The sequence below is a fragment of the Nanorana parkeri genome, unplaced genomic scaffold, assembly GCF_000935625.1.
Source record: "Nanorana parkeri isolate BGI_ZX_2015 unplaced genomic scaffold, ASM93562v1 scaffold1335, whole genome shotgun sequence".
Classification (NCBI taxonomy): domain Eukaryota; kingdom Metazoa; phylum Chordata; class Amphibia; order Anura; family Dicroglossidae; genus Nanorana; species Nanorana parkeri.
The window spans coordinates 370,666-389,538 of NW_017307603.1; the positions used below are offsets into that span (position 1 = coordinate 370,666).

Sequence of the window (18,873 nt, forward strand, 5' to 3'; positions counted from 1 at the left end):
CAGATGCATTAACAGGTTTTGTAAGAGAAACGGGAAAGGAGAGAATCTGCGGATGCTGCATTAGTATATGTGGGAGATTTGTGGCAATCATTAGAAGCCCTGATGAATCTGGTAGATTGTTTTGGAAAGTTCTCTGTCTTTCAAATTGAGAGAAATCTATGCTATTAACAATTGATCCCTTGCAGCACCCTCTACCGCAATGTGCAGAGAAAATCCAAATAGTATCTACGAATAAATATCTAGGAGTTAAAGTATTGTGTAATAGAGCAGAGTATGTCCCTCTGAATATCCAGCCATTATTGGGAAAATTCCAGGTAAAGATCAAAAGTTGGTTTAAAATACTACTATCGGTAACCGAAATTCCATATTCTGAATTCTGTATTTTAAATTCTGTATTCCGTATTCCGAATTCCAAGTTCCGTATTCCAAATTACGTATTCCGAATTCCATATTCTGAACTCCGAATTTCGCATTCCGAATTCCATAATCCAAATTCCGTATTCCAAATTCTGTATTCAATAGTCCGAATTCCGTATTCCAAATTCCGTATTCCCGAATTCCGCAATCTAAATTCCGTATCCCAAATGTAATATTACATATTCCGAATTCCGTATTCCGAATTCCGTATTTCGAATTCCAAATTTCGTATTTGAAATTCCATGTTCCGAATTCCAAATTCTGTATTCCGAGTTTCGTATTCTGAGTTTCGTATTCTGAAATTCCGAAATCCAAATTCCATAATCTAAATTCGATATTCCAAATTTAGTATTCCGTATTCAGAATTCTGTATTAAAAATTCTGTATTCCGTAGTCCGAATTCCGTATACGGAATTTGGAATATGGAATTTGGAATTCCGAATACAGAATTTCTAATACGTAATTCGGAATACGGAATTTGGAATTCGTAATACGAAATTCAGAATACTGAATTTGGAATTCGGAATACGGAATTTGGAATACGGAATATGGAATACAGAATGCGGAATACGGAATACAAAATTTGGAATTCAGAAATAAAGAATTTGGCATTTGGAATTCGGAATACGGAATACAGAATTTGGAATACAGAATTCAGAATACGGAATATGGAATTTGGAATACTGAAAACGAAATTTGGAATTTGGAAAATGGAATACGGAATACAGAATTCAGAATACGGAATACAGAATACTAAATACGGAATACTAGATTTGGAATTTGGTATACGGAATTCAGAATACGGAATAAGGAATTTGGAATTCAGAATTCGGAATACAGAATTTGTATTATGGAATTTGGAATACGGAATTTGGAATACAGAATATGGAATACGAAATTCGGAATACGAATAAATAATAATATTAATAATTATGTCAATCTATGTGTAGCCGACAGTAAACAGTTCGGAACTATATTCATTGCTCTAGCCCATTCTTCCTTGCTCAATCCCTTCTGCCTTTGAAAAACTACATTACCTCTATCCCCCTTTTACAATATGTGACACATTTTAGAAATATGGAATTCGATATACGGAGTTTGGAATATGGAATTTAGAATTCGGAATACAGAATTTGGAATTTGAAATACGGAATTTAAAATTTGAAAACACGAATTCCGTATTCTTAATTCCATATTCCGAAGTCCAAATTCCATATTCCGAAATCTGAATTTCTATATTCCAAATTCTAAATTCCGTATTCTGAATTCCATATCCCAAATTCCAAATTCTTAATTCATTTTCTAGTCATAACTAACAACCTCGTGATAGACAATTTCTGAGATCTCATGCCTAAATCCTACGGCAGAATTCCTAGAACACAAATACACGGGTCCAACTCCCAGTTAATTGAATATATTTTATTTATTACTTTGATTATATTCTTCCAATATCTAAAACGGAATTCGGAATACTGAATTCGGATTTTGGAATATGGAATTTGGAATTCGGAATACGAAACTCGGAATACAGAATATGGAATTCAGAATATGAATAAAAATAATAATAATTGTGTCAATCTATGTATAGCCGACAGTAAACAGTTTATATATATAAATAATATATTATTTTGGAATAGAGGAAAAGCAGGGAAATTCACGGAACTTTGGAAATAATTATTATTATCTGAAGAAGGGATAAATAGTAACTCACTTGTGAATCACATGTTTGTTAAAATTGTAAGAATTATTGTATAATTTTGATACATTAGATAAGTTGATTTAATTATTTCTCTGATGACACAATAATGGTTTAATTACAAGGTTTTTTTGTATAAGTGTTGTAAGTTGTATAATTTGGAAGAATAATAAAGATTATAGAAGGAAAAAACGGCAAAGACAGGGAAAAAACAACAACAACAAAACAGTAAAGCCGCCAGGACTCTTTTTACATTTGTAAAGCTGGCTATCAGCTTTACAATAAAAGCGATTCTGGCGGTTCAGCTGCCATCAGATCGCTTCTACGGGCCTTTAAAGTGCCCCCCCCCAACCCGACACCCCAGCCATGTCTCCCGGGTTCCGCTACCCCTCCTGCGGGCCCAGGACTGGCATCACGGGTGTCAGCGGGAAACTGGGGAGGAGAGCGGCGAACATCCATTCGCTGATCTCCTCCCTGCTCTATGGGATCGGGAGCGACAAGGATTACATCACTTCCAATGCCTGAACTATTAATGCTCTGCTCCCGTAGCAGAGCAATAAGCTATTGAAGTGCAATCTACACTTCAATAGCTTATTTAAAGTGGAAAGGTGACACTGGGGGTCTTTTGGATCCCCAGTATCACCTTAAAGAGGACCTGTCACCACCAATATGCTATCACTTGGGGGCTTGTAAGCTATGTGATAGCAATTAAAGTAAAGTAAAAAAAGTTTTTAAAAATAATATTACATAAAATAAATGTAAAAAGAATGCAATTCTACGGCGAGTACACACGTATTCACATAACCACGCGTTGGGTGCACCTACATACGAAAGCGACGATCGCGCTACACAGTTTGGGTATCGCCGTGCATGTCATCATGAGAGCAATAATTCTAGGGCCAATATTTATTCATGACCTGTAGGGGCTTTTAAAGCATCGTCTATGGACTGTTTACATATGCACTTCATTTTTAACCTGGGCATGTTGGGTATCTATTTACTCAACGTAACCATGGGTATTATAATGTGTTTTGGGGCACTTAATTGACCTTAAGTGCATTTTTCACTAAATTTTGGGATTTAATAAGGAGTTGTGCTAATATCGTGCAACATAAAAATTTGACACTGCCACCATTTAATTCTACAGGGTCTTGGCTTTTGGAAAATATATGTTTGGGGGTTTGAAGTAATTTTCAGGCGTAAAATGTGGATTATAACGTGTGCAAAAAATTAAAAAAGGCCTTGGCAGCGAAAGGGTCCTTAAGGAGGTAAATATGCTATTTTTTAAACCTGGATTGCAAGTGATGAAAATCTTTAAAGTAACATTTCCATTTGTCATTTAAATATTCATCAATGTCTACTGCCTGCCTATTTTAAAAGACACCTTTATAAAATGTGGATGTTCAAACACATGATGGGGATGTCATATTGCATATACTAACCTGTGTGAGAGATATCCAACATCATAGTTAGTCTTAAGGTGCCCATACACCTTACAATTATCTGCAGATTTTCTGTGGTCAGATGGAAAAAGTGCAACAGATTCCTCCATCTACGCTAAACTGTGTGGATAAAGGAATCTCCCACTCGGCCAAGCTTCAGTATCTTGCTAGTCAGCCCCACTGTCTGTCAAAATACCTGAACAATCTGTTTGGATGCAGGCATTGTTCAGGTGTTTTGAGAGCCAGCAGGGCCGACTAGCAAGATTACAGAAGCGTGGCTCAGTGGGAGATTCCTTCATCCACATAGTTAAGTGCAGATGGAGGAATCTGTTGCACCTTTTCCATCTGACCACAGAAAATCTGCAGATAATTGTAAGGTTTATGGCCAGCTTCAGGCTTATATTAGTATGCCAAATTCCTTCTGCTTCAATCACAGGTCTGTTTTTGTGGTAATAAAGTTCATCCAAATGGTAGGCTTAGTTACCCTGATAATGACATTTCATACAGTCTAATTATGACGATTTGTTATGGCTGAAGGAGTTTTGAAACACTCATTAATTATACTTTGGGTGTTATGTTGTACATAGGTCAAAGTGATGTGAAAATATGACACATTGTTAAAAAAAACTGCATTGGTTTAATTTATAATATTGCTCAAAAATATACAATGCATTTTGTTATACATTAATTAAACCAACCAACCAGCATGAGAAACAACAAGAAACGAACTAAAAACAGGATTTTTTTTAGTAGTGCCACAGGTACATTCAATAATCATAGCCATGATAAGAAACTGAGGCTACAGAATACAGGTAAATCTGCAGACCCGTGATGTTTTTTCGTGGTTTGTTTGAAAATGATGTCTCCATAAAACATGTAAGGTACACCTAAACTGGCAGTTTTTCTAGCTTGAGCTTGAAACATTTGTTATTTTACTGGTTTTGCTCAATAAAGAATACTTAATTTGCTTGGTATACTAATGGACAGTGATTGTCAATGTATTAGAGGAAGTGAAGGAGATGCACTTTGCCCTAGTTAAAAACAGACTTTATTTTTGATGTAATATTAAGCTATTTGGAACCTGTGAGTTGTTAGACATCTTACATTATATGTATGATGGTTATATAACTGTCAAACACAAAGGTAGGCTAATAGCAAATTAATAAAAATAGATGACAATAAAAGAAGCAATATTTCTATAAACATTGATGTAAGAGAGACTTTACCAAGTTTACAATTTACCAAGTTATACTTTCAATATAAAAAACTGTTAAAGTGTATGTAAACCCAAAATCTATTTTTAGTATATTTGGCATGACCTCTCTTTCTTACCCAGAGATCCTGCCAGTAACAGCACTTCCTGTTGTAGTCTGTTAAACAGCCAACTGAAGAAAAGTTCCTGGCAGGCTGACATTGCTACTGGCTAATAAAAAGGTACAGGGCTGCCATCAGGGGGGTATGGCCGATACTCATGTAAGGGGCCCAGGCAGCCTGGGGGGCTCGCCCGGGACCCTTTCATGAGTATCGGCCGACAGTGAAAGGCGAGGAGGCGGCCAGGCCCCCGCAGCGCCGGAGAAAGGTAGTGGCTTAGCGTTGTCATTCTGATGTTTGTGTTCCTTCAACAGGTAGCTGGACTGCCAATGTGAAAGAACTGCTTAGCAGCCCACTGGCCAACTAAAAGAGCGCACATGGCAAGCTGATAACCTTGCTGCTTCTTAAAAAGCAGCAGCTTAGCATTGTCAGCCTGCAAGAGGAAGTACTTAGTGGCAGGATCTATATGTAAGAAACATTACAACCAATTCACCAAAAGAAATATAGTGAGGCATGATGCCGAACATTCCTAAAAAACTAATTTTGGGATTACATATCCTTTAACATTTGTCCTGTGCTAATTTTCAAACACATTTGCAATTAGATTGTTATCCTTGGCTACCATGATATCCTGTTTTTAAACCTCGGCAGCACTGTAGGAATTCTGTGATCTATATTGCAAATCACCTTTTTTGCTCAGTCTGATTTATATGCAATGATGGCACCTCTATAAAAATACAATATCATGAAATTAAAATTGTATTTTATTTAGATATCACTGTGCCACTAGGAGCCACTATGTACTTATAAATTATGGAGTTTCCCTTTTTAAGTTAAATCAATGCACAGGACCCATAAGGCCTTGTTCACACCAAATGCAGAGCAGATCTGTTCAGGTTTCTGCACACGCAGTGCAGTGGGTCTTTTGCCGCGTTTTTGATGCGTCCCTGGCCGTTTTTGGTTAAAAAAAATTGGGGGCTTTGAGTGTGTTCCAGGGCGTCTGCATGCGTTTTTGATGCGTTTGCATGCGTTCCAGAGCAGATCCAGAGCAGGTAAAATAGGGCCTGCCGCAGTTTTTTTACCTGCTCTGGAACTGAACGCTGCGGTGTGAACTAGAGCCCAAAATACCATTAGAATACATTGGACGCTGTTTTGATCTGGTCTGTATCTGCTCTGCTCTGCACCTGGAACCCGCTTGTTGTGAACAAGACCTAATAAAAAATCAAGAAGTCTTACTTCCAAGACTTTCTATTTGCACTACTTTTTGACAGACTCAAGTCTGCCTCCATTGTATGTGATAAATTCATGCAGTGCCATTGACATCCGCTTGATATAAGATTAGCTGATGTTCTTGCATATCTTTCTAACTGAATTTCAGTTCACTCATGATTATCATGCTTATCAAAAAATGGATCCAAAGCAGGATATGGAATAAGGGAGCCAGATGTCTACAGATTCGAGATGTGGAAATCTGACTTTACTGCGGGAAAGGCACATGCACCTCCCAGCTTTTGTCTTATAGCAGCCGCCTTAGTGAGTCTAACTTAAAATCAGTCTGGTTAACTGCTCACAAAATTGCAGCAAGAACATATCCAAAATCCAATACAATCAGGGAAGAACAATGCTGGATTGTGACATAACGGAATTATCACTCCATAGGAGAAACCTCACAGGTCTAAGGAGACTAATTAGTATCACAAATGTGCAAACATTTTCTTAACTTTCCAAACATACAAAAACTTCACAAAACAGAGGATAAAAGAGGTATATTCCTTCTGAAAAATTAAATACTGTAAGATATTTGCTGAATAACAATCCACTGCTTCTTTATTTACCTAATTGTGTGATCATTTCATTTGTAGGTCATTGCTGCACTCTTACTAATAAGTCTAAAACTTTACATCTCAATAGGCACAGTAGCTACTGGAAACCCCTTATATAAAGTTGCCCTTTGCAAGAATACAGACCCCTTAAAGTGCTCATTCACAGTCAGATGCAGGGAGTTGCTTGAGGTACATTAAGGTAACTGAGGCTTGCCTCATATGAAAGCTTTTTGTCCTGTAATATCATTTCTGTTTTGTTTGCTCTCAGTTTTAAAATAAATATATTTTTCTAGGATATTTCTACTTTGTGCTCATAGAAACTCCTACGTTCATTTCCATTAGAAGATTCTGGCACCAGGTCCATTCACAATGCAAAACTGTCTTTAGAATAATGTCCCACTTACAGACAACTAACATTTTCATTTTGTGATCCTGCTCCAGAATTAGTTTTGTCCAAAGAGGGTAAGCCTATACTAACCAAGGAGTAGTCATTCGTTTTCATTTTTTTTTCTTTCTTTAAACTCTTCATTTGTGCAAGTTGCAGCTGACTTGAGTTGTATGCCAGTGCGGGGATGGTATTCACCAAAATTAATTGCAAAGGCTTTTTCTCCTCCCTGTACCGACACTGGATGTAACGAGAGAAAGCAGAACGGTACGTTTGGTTGAACAGTGTGTACACCAGTGGATTAACTGCTGAAGATAGATAACCAATCCACACAAAGACTTTCAACAGTTCTCCTATAATATGTTCATTACATGAGTCTTTGCAGATAACTGCCATCACATTGGTGATGAAAAATGGACACCACATGATCACAAAGAGGAAAAATACAATGCCCAGGACTTTGGAGGCTTTCCGCTCATTGCTGATGGACTGCATAGTCTTCCTCCCATGTGGAGCGATGTCCTTTTGCAGGGAACGTTGAAATAGCTTTTCTGAAGAAATAGACGTTTGTGGGAGAAAGCTAAAAAAAGCTAGCTTGCTTTTTGCCCCAAGGTTACTAAAATAAAGGTCTGCTTCCTTCTGTAGCAATTTTATTGTTAAAAAGTATGTGACCACCATTATGATTAGAGGAATGAAAAATGCAACAAAAGATGCAACGAGGATAAAGTGGTCATCTGACAAAGAGCAGTTTTCTTGGTTGAACACTTTGCTATCATCCTGCAGTCCCAACACAGGCACTGGCATGGATATACCTTTAAAAGATAATAGAAAGCATGTTAAGTAACATAGGATTTACTTCACACAACAAATATATCTTATTTTTTATGAAATATGAACTATGTTACTTAATGGGACACTAAACTCAGGAGTTAAATCCTAAAAATGCAATCAAGTAACTTAACTATTACCAATACTGGAGCTTATTTGTGTATCACTCAGCTGTAGATCCTCAAATCATAGCTGAATTGGCTACTTTTGTTCCCCATGGTCCCATTTTGTGTTGTAAAGTAGCCACCAGTCCAAGATCAATCTCCTGATGGACTGCAATCTCAATACAAATTAGTAAACTATATGTGAGATTGTAGTCCATCAAGGGAAATTGTAGTCCAAAAGGAAGGACAGGGTCATCATAAATCTACAGCTGAGCAATAGGGTACAGTTTTTTTTAATAGTTAAGGTACTTAAATGCATTTTTTAACATTTAACTTCTGAGTTTAATGTCACTTTAAAGATACCTAAACATAAATTATTGTCACAGATGTCACAGCTAATTTGAAACATTGTCACAGATTAGGTTATTTGAAGTATGTTCTCCTTATACAACTTTGTGTCTGAGGGAGCACCTCTCTTAAGCAATCAATATATATTCAGATCTTGAATGAGAATAGTGGAAGCAGCAGTCATTTGTATTACATCTTTAGGGTGAATTTACAGCTGCATAGGAAGTGCCTATCCTCCTTGGCTCCATCTAGTGGCCATAATGTAGTGTGAATCTAAAACTCAGATGTTTGCAGAGCGAAAAACTCTACAAACATTTTATGAATACACTCCTTAGTCTACTTGGTAGTGTACATTGCCTCACTTCAACGGCTCAAGCAGTATGTTTAGCTTAAGCAATAAAAATATGCATGCATTAGATGCTTATATGTGTAAAAGATCTAGTTTCATAGTGTTCACGGCCACGCAGTTGAGTCTACAACCTTCAGAAAACTCTATAAAAGTTAAATATATTGATACATTATTACAATCTTGTTTAATGCAACTAGTAAAAGTGCCTGAATTTGACATGGTATCAACTTCTTGCAATCCTATGTACAGCAGCACTCAGACTGGGAGAGGAGGGGTCAAGACTAGGAGCCACACAGGTGTAATCCATGCAAATGTGAGCATGCTTGATAGAAGGACTTTATCAGTGTGTGCTGCTCTTTTACTGTCTAGTCAGAGGGCTGGGGGTGGAGAGGGGACATCATGTATACCTTAGGTGTAAGTGGTGTCATCCACCTTGCTGTGCAGCGTGAAAGGGGCTGTGTAAATCTAAGTAATGGATGGAAAGAAACAACTCCTATATATATGTATTTTATCTGTGTATTTAGCTGTTTGCCTGGAGTTCAGCTTTTTTGAATTGAGCATCAGATACATTTTTCATTGTAAATCATTGCATGCAAAATACATTATACGTTTAACCCCTTAAGGTATTCATTATCTCTCAAAGAGATACCCCTGTAACTTTGCCTTCATCTTTCTCTTTCATAAGACCAGATCTATCTTTGCTAAGATATCATTAAGAGTGAACATCTTCCTAGATTAAAATGCATACCCAAGGATGACAGACTTATATAAATCCTGCTATCTGCACATTAAGCAGTTATGATTGAACAGGCCCAGGTTTGATATAAAATGATATTAAAGTCAAAATGTTTTTAAGCTATTTCAAATGCTGATAAAATCACTTACAATGGATATTGCACTTTCATGTTTAAAAGTTTTCGTTTCCTGCAGAATCAGCGGGTCTCCTGAACACTGGCCCTGATATTCTGTTTTACATTGGCTCCTTTCCCTTGCAGGGTCCTATGGAACCACCCTTGTGTGTGTTAGTAAGCTGAGTGTGTTTCCACAAACACACAGATTACAGCGATGAAGATCACCAGCACTCAAAGGATGAGATAAATTCAAGTGTTCTTTTATTGAAGACGCTTGTCACATATGTTGTATAGCCAATGTTTCGGACGCACGCAGGGTCCCTTCATCAGTGCAGACATAGTGACTTTGTCATAGTGACATGTCACTATGTCTGCCCTGATAAAGGGACCCTGTGTGGTCCGAAACGTTGGCTATACAACACATGTGACAAGCTTCTTCAATAAAAGAACACTTGGATTTATCTCATCCTATGAGTGCTGGCGATCTTCATCGCTGTAACCTTGTATACACACGACACCATCCGTGGAGATCACTACAAGCACCACCGCTATTTTAAACACCGGTCTTTATTGATGTATGGTGTGCAGGAGACATCTTTGTTTACCGATTCCACAAACACACAGACACAGCAGAGCAAGACATTCTCCTTCTCCTTGTCCCCTGCTTCTCACTCTTCACTTCTCCAATCTAGTAGGTGAACAGCTGCTGGAGACAGTGCTGTCCCATGTGCTGTCCCAGGTAAACAGAGCTGAGATAGTTGGAGACAGCTGTTTGGAAACATGATAACTGTAAGTGCTTGGGCAAGAATGTAAAGCAATACTTTGTTAGGCAATGTACATCTGGATTAATTACTGAGAGTTTAATAATACTTTAAGAGCAGTTTTGCAAACCAAAATTTGCAGTGGACCCCACTGAAGTCTATGGGGGAGAATCTGGTTATTAATTCTGGCAATTTGTAGGGTTAATAAACAAAATAACACAAAATAAAAGGCATGGCAAGCTATTGCCAAATTTTTGCATGGCAGACATGTACCAAAAAAACAAAACAAAAATACAGGGAGGGCATTCAGGTGTGAATGGGGCTAACAGCTCCAACACATACTGACAATATGGCTGCTGTGAGCCTACCCTTTTATAATGAAGGGGCTGCGTTATCCATTTCTTCAAATTATTGGCTCTTGTGACTCGGCAGAGTAGAGGAAACAGCTAAGCAGTGTACATATTATGGTTTGTTCCTTATTTTTGGGTCAGACAAACTTATTGGCCAATAGTTCGCAATTCGACCATAAAGTAAAACCTGGGGATCCTTTGATAATTCAAAGAGAACTCGAACCTCATCAATCACTGTAAGTAGCCCAATGTTGTCGACTGTGTACATGTTTTAAACTGCTCTGTCCTCTGGTATCTGTTACAAATGTCATATTAAGTGATTACTAGGGGAGGGGGGGAATGAAGAAATGTTTTCTCATGCCTTTAGCAAACTGAAGATGTAATTCTTATATGATGCTTCCATTGTGAATCTAGAATCTTCTATCTAGTGTTGCGTAAGCAGGTAATGCTACACAGAATTTAACCATTGTCTGAAATGAAGAGAGAATGGTTCTAAAGTCCATAATGGCTCACCAATAAAAGCAAGCAAAGAGCACACTTACAGGAAATACCTTTCCATGCAGTGTTCATAAAGTATATATCATGCAACTATGCTTCTCCATGAGATATCATTGTTTTTATCAAATGTGATTGGTCAAGAACACATGTAAGGTATGTTGTCTGTAAGGTATAATAGGTGTAATGTCCAAATAATTCTAAACTGGAACGAAAGCCCTGATTTGAAAAATTGTGAGAAGGAAAGATTTTTATTGCAGAGGAGACAGACTTGGGTTTATTGACTAGGCTGTTAACGCTGAAAATGAATTTTCACTGTTCAAGGAAATGTTCTTAGCTTACTGAATGAAATGAAGCTTTGCTGACTTCCATCATCCAATCATGCATAAGAAAAATACTGTTTTTTTACTTCCTTGCAAGTGATTGTGTATCCTTTGCAAATTTATACCACATTCACTAAGCTAATGGAAAATCCCCTTGCAAAGTGAACAGCCTTTAGTAAATCAAGTCCACTACTTCCCTTCTGCAAAAAATGCCTTTTACCTTCCTCCTCACAAGATGCTTTATTATGTACACAGAGTAGTGCATTCAAAGCTTGGTGTGCATTCTTTGCTAGTGATGAGCCGAAACAGGTCCGAGTTCGGTTCGAATTCGAACTTTAGAAAATCCAAAAAGTTCGAATTCGAACTTGAAGTCTATGCAAGTCTATGGGGTAGAACTTTAAAAAAACAATTGTCCCCTTTAGGGGGGCTTATATGCAAGTTATTGGCCATAAAAGGTGTATGGGGATCCAGGGACTGCCCTGGGAGACATGAATTAATGAGAAAAAACTTTAAAAAACACTTTTTGTAAAGGAGCAGTGATTTTAACATCACTTAAAGGGTAAAAATAAAAAATCCTTCAAATATCGTGTCTGGAAGTCCCCTTGACCTGCCTGTAAAGTGACAAATCTGTACTCAGCATAGAACCTGCTGCAGCAAAACTGACATTTTTTCTTTAAAGCGTGCAGTTCCCCCTCCCAAACAATACCGGACCCTTTAGGTCTGGTCGGAATGTTAGGAGAGACCACATTTAAAAAAAAAGCATGGGGTTCCCCTCAAAAGTCATACCAGACCCTTAAGGTCTGATAAGAATATTTAAGAGGGACCCTGTGTAAAAAAAACAAAAAAAAAAGTGTGCAGGATTCCCCCTCAAAGTCATACCAGACCCTTAAGGTCTGGTAGGAATATTGAGGAGGGAACCCATGTAAAAAAACAAACAAAAAAAAACCGGCAAAATAGGCAAAGCACACATCATGGACAGAGCAACTGGTAGATTTTTGCATATTTTACATCATTAGAGGCTGCAGAGAGCCTGTTTTGTCAGACAGACATTGTTTGCCAAAAGCTTAAGCTTAATGTATTTATATTGTTACTTCCTATACAACAGTTATAAGACAGAGTAATAAGTAAATAGACAATATTAATATATTATTTATATTCATATAAAAGATCCATCTTTTATTTACAGGCATATGTACAACAAAAACTGAAAAAGACGACAGGACTACTTTAAGTTTTAATCTCCATATCTCTAAAAGTTTTTGGTTTTTTTTGTCCAGGGAATGTCAGTAATCTGTCTCAACAGTGTTTTTTTTTGTTCTGAATTACACCTTTTTATTATTTTCTTCCTTCCTTAGTGCTGCTTTTATGCTCAGCATCCCATAACAGTCCTCAAAAGATCTTTCTCTCTCTTGTTGTTATCTTTCCAAAATCCTCATTTTTTTTCCTTTGCTATCTTTATCAGTTTTTTCTTTCATGCAGCAACACACTAAGGCATGAGTCACGAAGCACGGGGGAGGAGGGCTACAGAAAGCACAAGATTTAGGTTATCTAGTGTAAGTAGCAATGTGAAATCCCTGTCCACTGTAGAGCATTAGTGCTTTGTGAGTCCTACTTAGAATGTCAACATTTGTGTTTCTGCGTCTTCAAAATTGAGCCACCAATGAATAATAGTACCAGGGAGTATAAATCTCACTTGTCACAAAACACTTAGATAGATTTTTGAAATTGCAGTATTGTCCCTGGTCAGATATAAGCAAGCTCGATGGAGCATTGACGGTTTTCTTAAACTGCATATTATTATTTTTTTCATAAATGATTCATGATCATGTTTTATAGCTTTATGTAACGGGCAATAGACTTTAGCGGTACCCACTCACAAATGATATGTGTATAAGAGTATAAAGTTTATTTACTTACAAAATATATAAAAATCAATAAAACAGCATTTATAAGTGCAAAAGTGTCAGAGATAGACTCCAACAAAAACTCCTAAAGCAGGGAAGACATCCATGAAATGTGTCAGCCCCAGTCTACTACCTACTGTAATGATATCTGACATATATTTTGGACTACGTTGTAAGAGTTATAAAATCAGATATAAACTCAAATGATGTAAAAGGTTTTAGATGGGGAAATGTTAGAGGCATAAGTTATCAGCTGGATTTCTGACATTTTCACACTTATAAATATTAATTTATTGGCCTATATACTTTGTGTAAGTAAATAAACTTTATACTTTTCTACACATATCATTTGTGGGTGGTTACCTTAAAAGTATGTTGCCCTATATGTAATTGAATTTTGATATGAGATGTGGTGCCATCGTAAGCCAACTTATTTCCTAATTAATAATGTACAATTAAATCTTCAGGGTTTTTTGCACATATCTACTGCCAGCAAAAACATATGCAAAAACTGATATGCAAAAACATCGAAAAAATGTAAAAAGTTACTAAATAGGTAAAAACATACCTGTGTCTCCGCCGCTCGCTCCTGTCTAAGGATCTGAAGATTCTCGAGAGGCCGTGAAGGATCATGGGGCGGGCGCATGCACAGTAGAGATCTTTGGCCGGGGACACAGTGTAAGTCAATGCACGCAGCCGGCAGCGTGCATGCGGACAGACACTGTGGGACACAGAAGACACAGCAGTCAGCGCTGGATTGGATACCGGCACCAGCACTGGAGGAACTCCTGAAAACTATTGGAAAGAAGAAGATGATCGGATCAAGAGGTTGCATCATTTAAGGTAAGTCCTTAAAGTAGCGGGGGGATGTGACTTTTATGTCACTTTTAGTAACTTTCTGTAAGATTAAAATGTTTTGCTGTGGGTCATTTAAATAGTGGTCCTGTTAGTGCATTAAGAATAGTTAAAAGCCAATTCTATTTTTTTGCCTTGCACTTCAGAACATAATGCTACAATACTTACCGTCTTCCCCGTGCTGTCCCCCACAGACTGTTCTGCAGTCCTCTTCCATGTTAAAAATTTGCCAGCATCATTTACCCCACTTTCCCTGAGCCCAGGGCATCAAGGGCTATTCAAGCTGCTCTGGGCACACAGAAGAATGCTGCAGGGAATGGTGCCAGGTCATGACATAGTTACATTGTAAATAAGGTAGGAAAAAAAGACACAGGTCCATCCAGTCCAAGCTATGTGTGTTTGGTTACACATTAGTGCCTGCGTTCCGGTCCAGTGCAATCTGCAAAAATGCTGCAAGCACTATTTTTGCAGATTGCACTGGACCGGAATGCAGGCAGGCATTCACACTGTGGGTGGGGGGCATGGCTGCGGTGCCATAGACTTCAATACAACCCCGTGCCACCCTCCTGCCACTGAACGCAGGGAGTCAGCCGGCTTGCATTCCATTGCGTTCTAGGAGGTGCCTGCGTCCTGTCCTCCCGCGGTGCTCGTGTGGCCGAATGTGGCCGACGTTGCACACGGGGAGTGGTGTACTGCCCCAAGCCTCTGCCACTCGGCCACGCACACAGGGAGGCTATGGGGGCTCAGCTTCTCCTCTGGATCTCCGCTGCTCTCCCAGGCAGAGGCAGCGGGGATCCGAGGAGAAGTTAGGACAGCACTTAAGCCACGGGGGGCATTCGGACAGAGCCGCTGTCACAGCAGCATGTGCAGTGAGGAGAGAGAGAGCCGCCGGCTGTCAGATTCAGGCCGAGCGGCTCTCTCTCTCTCCTCACCGCTCGGCGTGCTGCTGTGATAGCAGCTCCGCCCCCCACCGCTGCCTGCAGCGCTTTGTTCGCTTCTCGGATCCCCGCTGCATACAGATGGGGGAGAGCAGCGGGGATCCAGAGAAGCCACACGGCAGGAGGACAGGACATCGCGATCTAACAGGGATCGCTTTGCGATCGACTGGTAGATCGCGATCGACCTAATAGGCACCCCTGCTCTAGAGGGTGGGAAGGATGATTTTATGGTGGAATTGATCTGTAAGTTATTCACAGAGACTCAGTTTTATTCACAGTTATTCATTGAGAAGAGAAATGCTTGTCATTGCTGAGATTGCCATAGTGCTAGATGTGCCACAAGAATTGTTCTCCTTTTTTATACAGAGCAATCAAAAACCACTACTGACAAGTGAGTGGGGTCAATGTCTCTCATAGCAGTGCGCCTAATTATTGCTAGCTATGACTGAATTGCTTTCATTGCATTTATATATTGGCATGTGTCACCGTTAGCCTCACACAGGCTAAAACCATACAACGTGTGTGTGTAATTTGTATGTAGTGTTTATTACTGACAACTGTGCAATTTTTTACATGTTTAAATATTTTGTGAAGTAAATAATTATTAAAACATCCTGTATTACTGAGGGGAAACCTCTCAGATGGCTGTAACAAAAACAAGTGTCCTCATTTTCACTTATATTTCTGTTCTGGTCACAACTGTGGTCACAAATGTTGGACTTTTTCTTACTTTACATCCTTCCAGTCCCAATGATAGTGGTCTCTAGGATGAATACAAAAGGTGAATCTACCCCTGCGGGGACAAGGACAGCAATGAAAACATAGCAGGGTTGCTGCTAACCCTTACCTGCTCTATTGACAACTTCACAATGAAAGTTGGGTTTTTAGATACATTTAAAAGTGCACGTGCCCATACTATGGACATTATCATATTAACATATTCTTATCAAGCAGAAACAGTGCTTTAAAACAAGCCACCCCTGACCTCTCCAGCTGCTTTTACTGTAAAGTTATTCATTCTCAAAGACCACAACAAAGACACTAAAGTCAGGTTTCAGTCCATTTCAGTTACCATACTACATGACAAAATGCTGTTAGATACTAAACCCTTGGTGCCTGCCCTTGTAGGCTCCTATAGTGGAAGCATTGATTAGTCATATCTAGTAGTTTCATATAACAGGTCTCCAGTTTCTGACTGTCTTTTGCAGCAGGTTTCCAGTCTCTAATAACACAAGTAGCATGTCTGTCTGTTTTTGACCATCTCCTTTAGTATGTTCTGAGTCTTTTGTAGCATTAGATCCATTGAATATTATGTGTGGCCCTTTGGTACATTCAGAGGTTGCAGTTGAGGTCCCTTATACATCATAGGTTGATAACCACTGTACAAATCTCATGTTGGCTGCTCCATCCTTTATCTCCCTGTATTTTGTGTCAAAATGTTTTAAACTTAAAGAGTTTGCACAGTTGCTGCTTAAAGGATATCCGAGAACATACATTTTATGTATTGCAGCTTAGTCTTTAGATGTGGTGGCTGCATTTGTTTCATTATTCAGCCTAAAAGCATTTTCAACAAGTACTGAAATAATCTGCTGAGCTTGTCAGAAATTCAAAGTTCTTGTTACTTCCTGTGGGCTGAGTACGAATTATCTTTTACTACTAATTCCACTCCCCCCATGCAATGGTGATGAAAAGAGGAAAAGTTTGTAGTCCAAATCAGTAAAGCAGCCTGGCTGACAACCATGGCTTCCTCCATAACTTCAAAAGAGGAGAGTGTGTAGCCACTCAAGGACAGTAATTGTTTTATTTAGCATGATTACCAGGTGAAATTAAAAGAACAAATGCAGCCACTGGGTTTAAGGACTAGTAGGCTGCAAAATATTATAAAATATAGTTTATGTGGAGTATACACTTCATTTTTCTGCTTTAGTAACTAAATAATTATGACAATTTTTTTTAGTAAACTCTGAAAAGTGTATCTATTTAATTCTTATAGTTATATTGTTATGCCTAATGCATCAATATTGTTTTTTTAAGAACTGGAGTTACTTCTACTGAAGTTACTACAGCTACCAGTCAGATTTAGCCCTGCATTACATGCATGAATCTGATTAGTGATTTTGGAGTAATATCTCCAGTTCTTAGAATGCACACTTTACTACACCAGGCTCTTAATGTCTGTTGTTATGTGATTAATGGAGGGTTTATTAGAATATAGTATAAAGGAATTTGCGGTTGCATCATGGTACATCTTAATTTTTGCATGATTCAGAACTAGTGAGCAATAGAATAATGAGAAGACGTGGCAATGCAAGATTCGACTCTGCAGGAAAAGTTAATAAATGATATCTGATCCTTATTTAAATCATAATAAAACCAGGCAGTCGTATCAACCAAAATGCAGAGTATTTTCCAATTTACTGAAAAAAATGACTTAAACCGCCATTATTGTGTAAAAAGTATGCACACAGCAGTGTCTTGAAAAAAAGAAGAAAACAAAGTGATTTTCAAGAACCAGGGAATAAAACTTAAAAACTGAATTCTAAAGATCTGAGCATCCAACAGTACTAAGACACAATGTACGACTCTCGTACATATGGTGACAAAGAACTATATGCATGTCGGACAGAAGGAGAGAGCAGGGTTTCAGACAGGGAGCTCATGTGCTGCTTGTTTTTTTACTGTTCAGCCGCAGGGTCTGGACAGAGTCTGTTCATTATCATTTTACCAGCTCCAGTTCTCAGGGACTACACGCAGCTTATGTTTTTCCCAGTAAATTAGGTTTTGACTTTGAGAACCCTGTACTGGTAATGTCCTCCCAGCACTGGTATTGAAGTAATCCTTTAATGTTATGGTTTTCTTCCTTTCACTGATTACAGAGGTAGTCATGGTAGAATTTCTTTATGTGACAAAGTTACAAAAGTAAAACATTTTCAAAAGGAAGACTGTGCTGTCTTTAGCATTTTCAGCAGTTCAAGATCTGCATATTCCTTAGGCTTTGCCGGAGGGCTTTTTCAAACACTGACAGATCCTTAGAAATGTATGCACCACTAAATACATGACTGGATATTTTTGTAACTGCAGCCTGAATGTTGAAACATAAATGTATACTGTATGTAGATTAGGATACTTTTATCGTTATATGAGAACATGTGAAAAGTATATTGAATATATAAGACAAAGGTAGTCCTGTATTGACAATCAATATACTATTACAGTTTATTGGATGAAAAACGTGAAACATGCAGCCAGTTCAATAAGGAAAGGAGTGGGAGCTCCAGGGATATCCAAATGAGAACAAAAGAAACACAGAGCAAACTAACTCCATAGTGTAGAATTCACCTTTAGTGAAAAATATCAAATACACTCACAAGTATTATGCCCTGGAGGTAGTAAAGCTAAAAATGCTTGCAACACAGACAAACGTCCCTTCCAGCGTCTACCCACTGCAGTGGCCATAAGCAGTGTATTAGCAGGCTTTGCCCCTGGAGGTATCATTAGCAGGTCATCAGGTGTTTAAAAAATAGAGATTCCACTTCATCAGCCTGGCCTAAAGGACTACCTCCTGTTTTTTGAGCATTAGCTGACCAATATCAAACACCCACAAGGCACAAAATTCATCCACTAAACAATGGAATAAATAAATCCTTAAAACGGCTCTTAAGAGATTTAGAAAAAGTTCAAAAGATCTCTACA

At 38.4% G+C, this 18,873-nt stretch overlaps 1 protein-coding gene across 1 annotated transcript in view; it reads right to left on the bottom strand.

Moving 5' to 3' along the window:
• Positions 1 to 7,089: 7,089 nt before the first annotated feature.
• HTR2A (5-hydroxytryptamine receptor 2A) overlaps positions 7,090 to 18,873 on the bottom strand; it is a 34,717-nt gene continuing 22,933 nt past the window's right edge. Inside the window, exon 3 of the mRNA XM_018569436.1 lies at positions 7,090 to 7,886. Within this exon, the coding sequence (XP_018424938.1) occupies positions 7,090 to 7,886 (797 nt within the window). The remainder of the gene's footprint in view (positions 7,887 to 18,873) is intronic.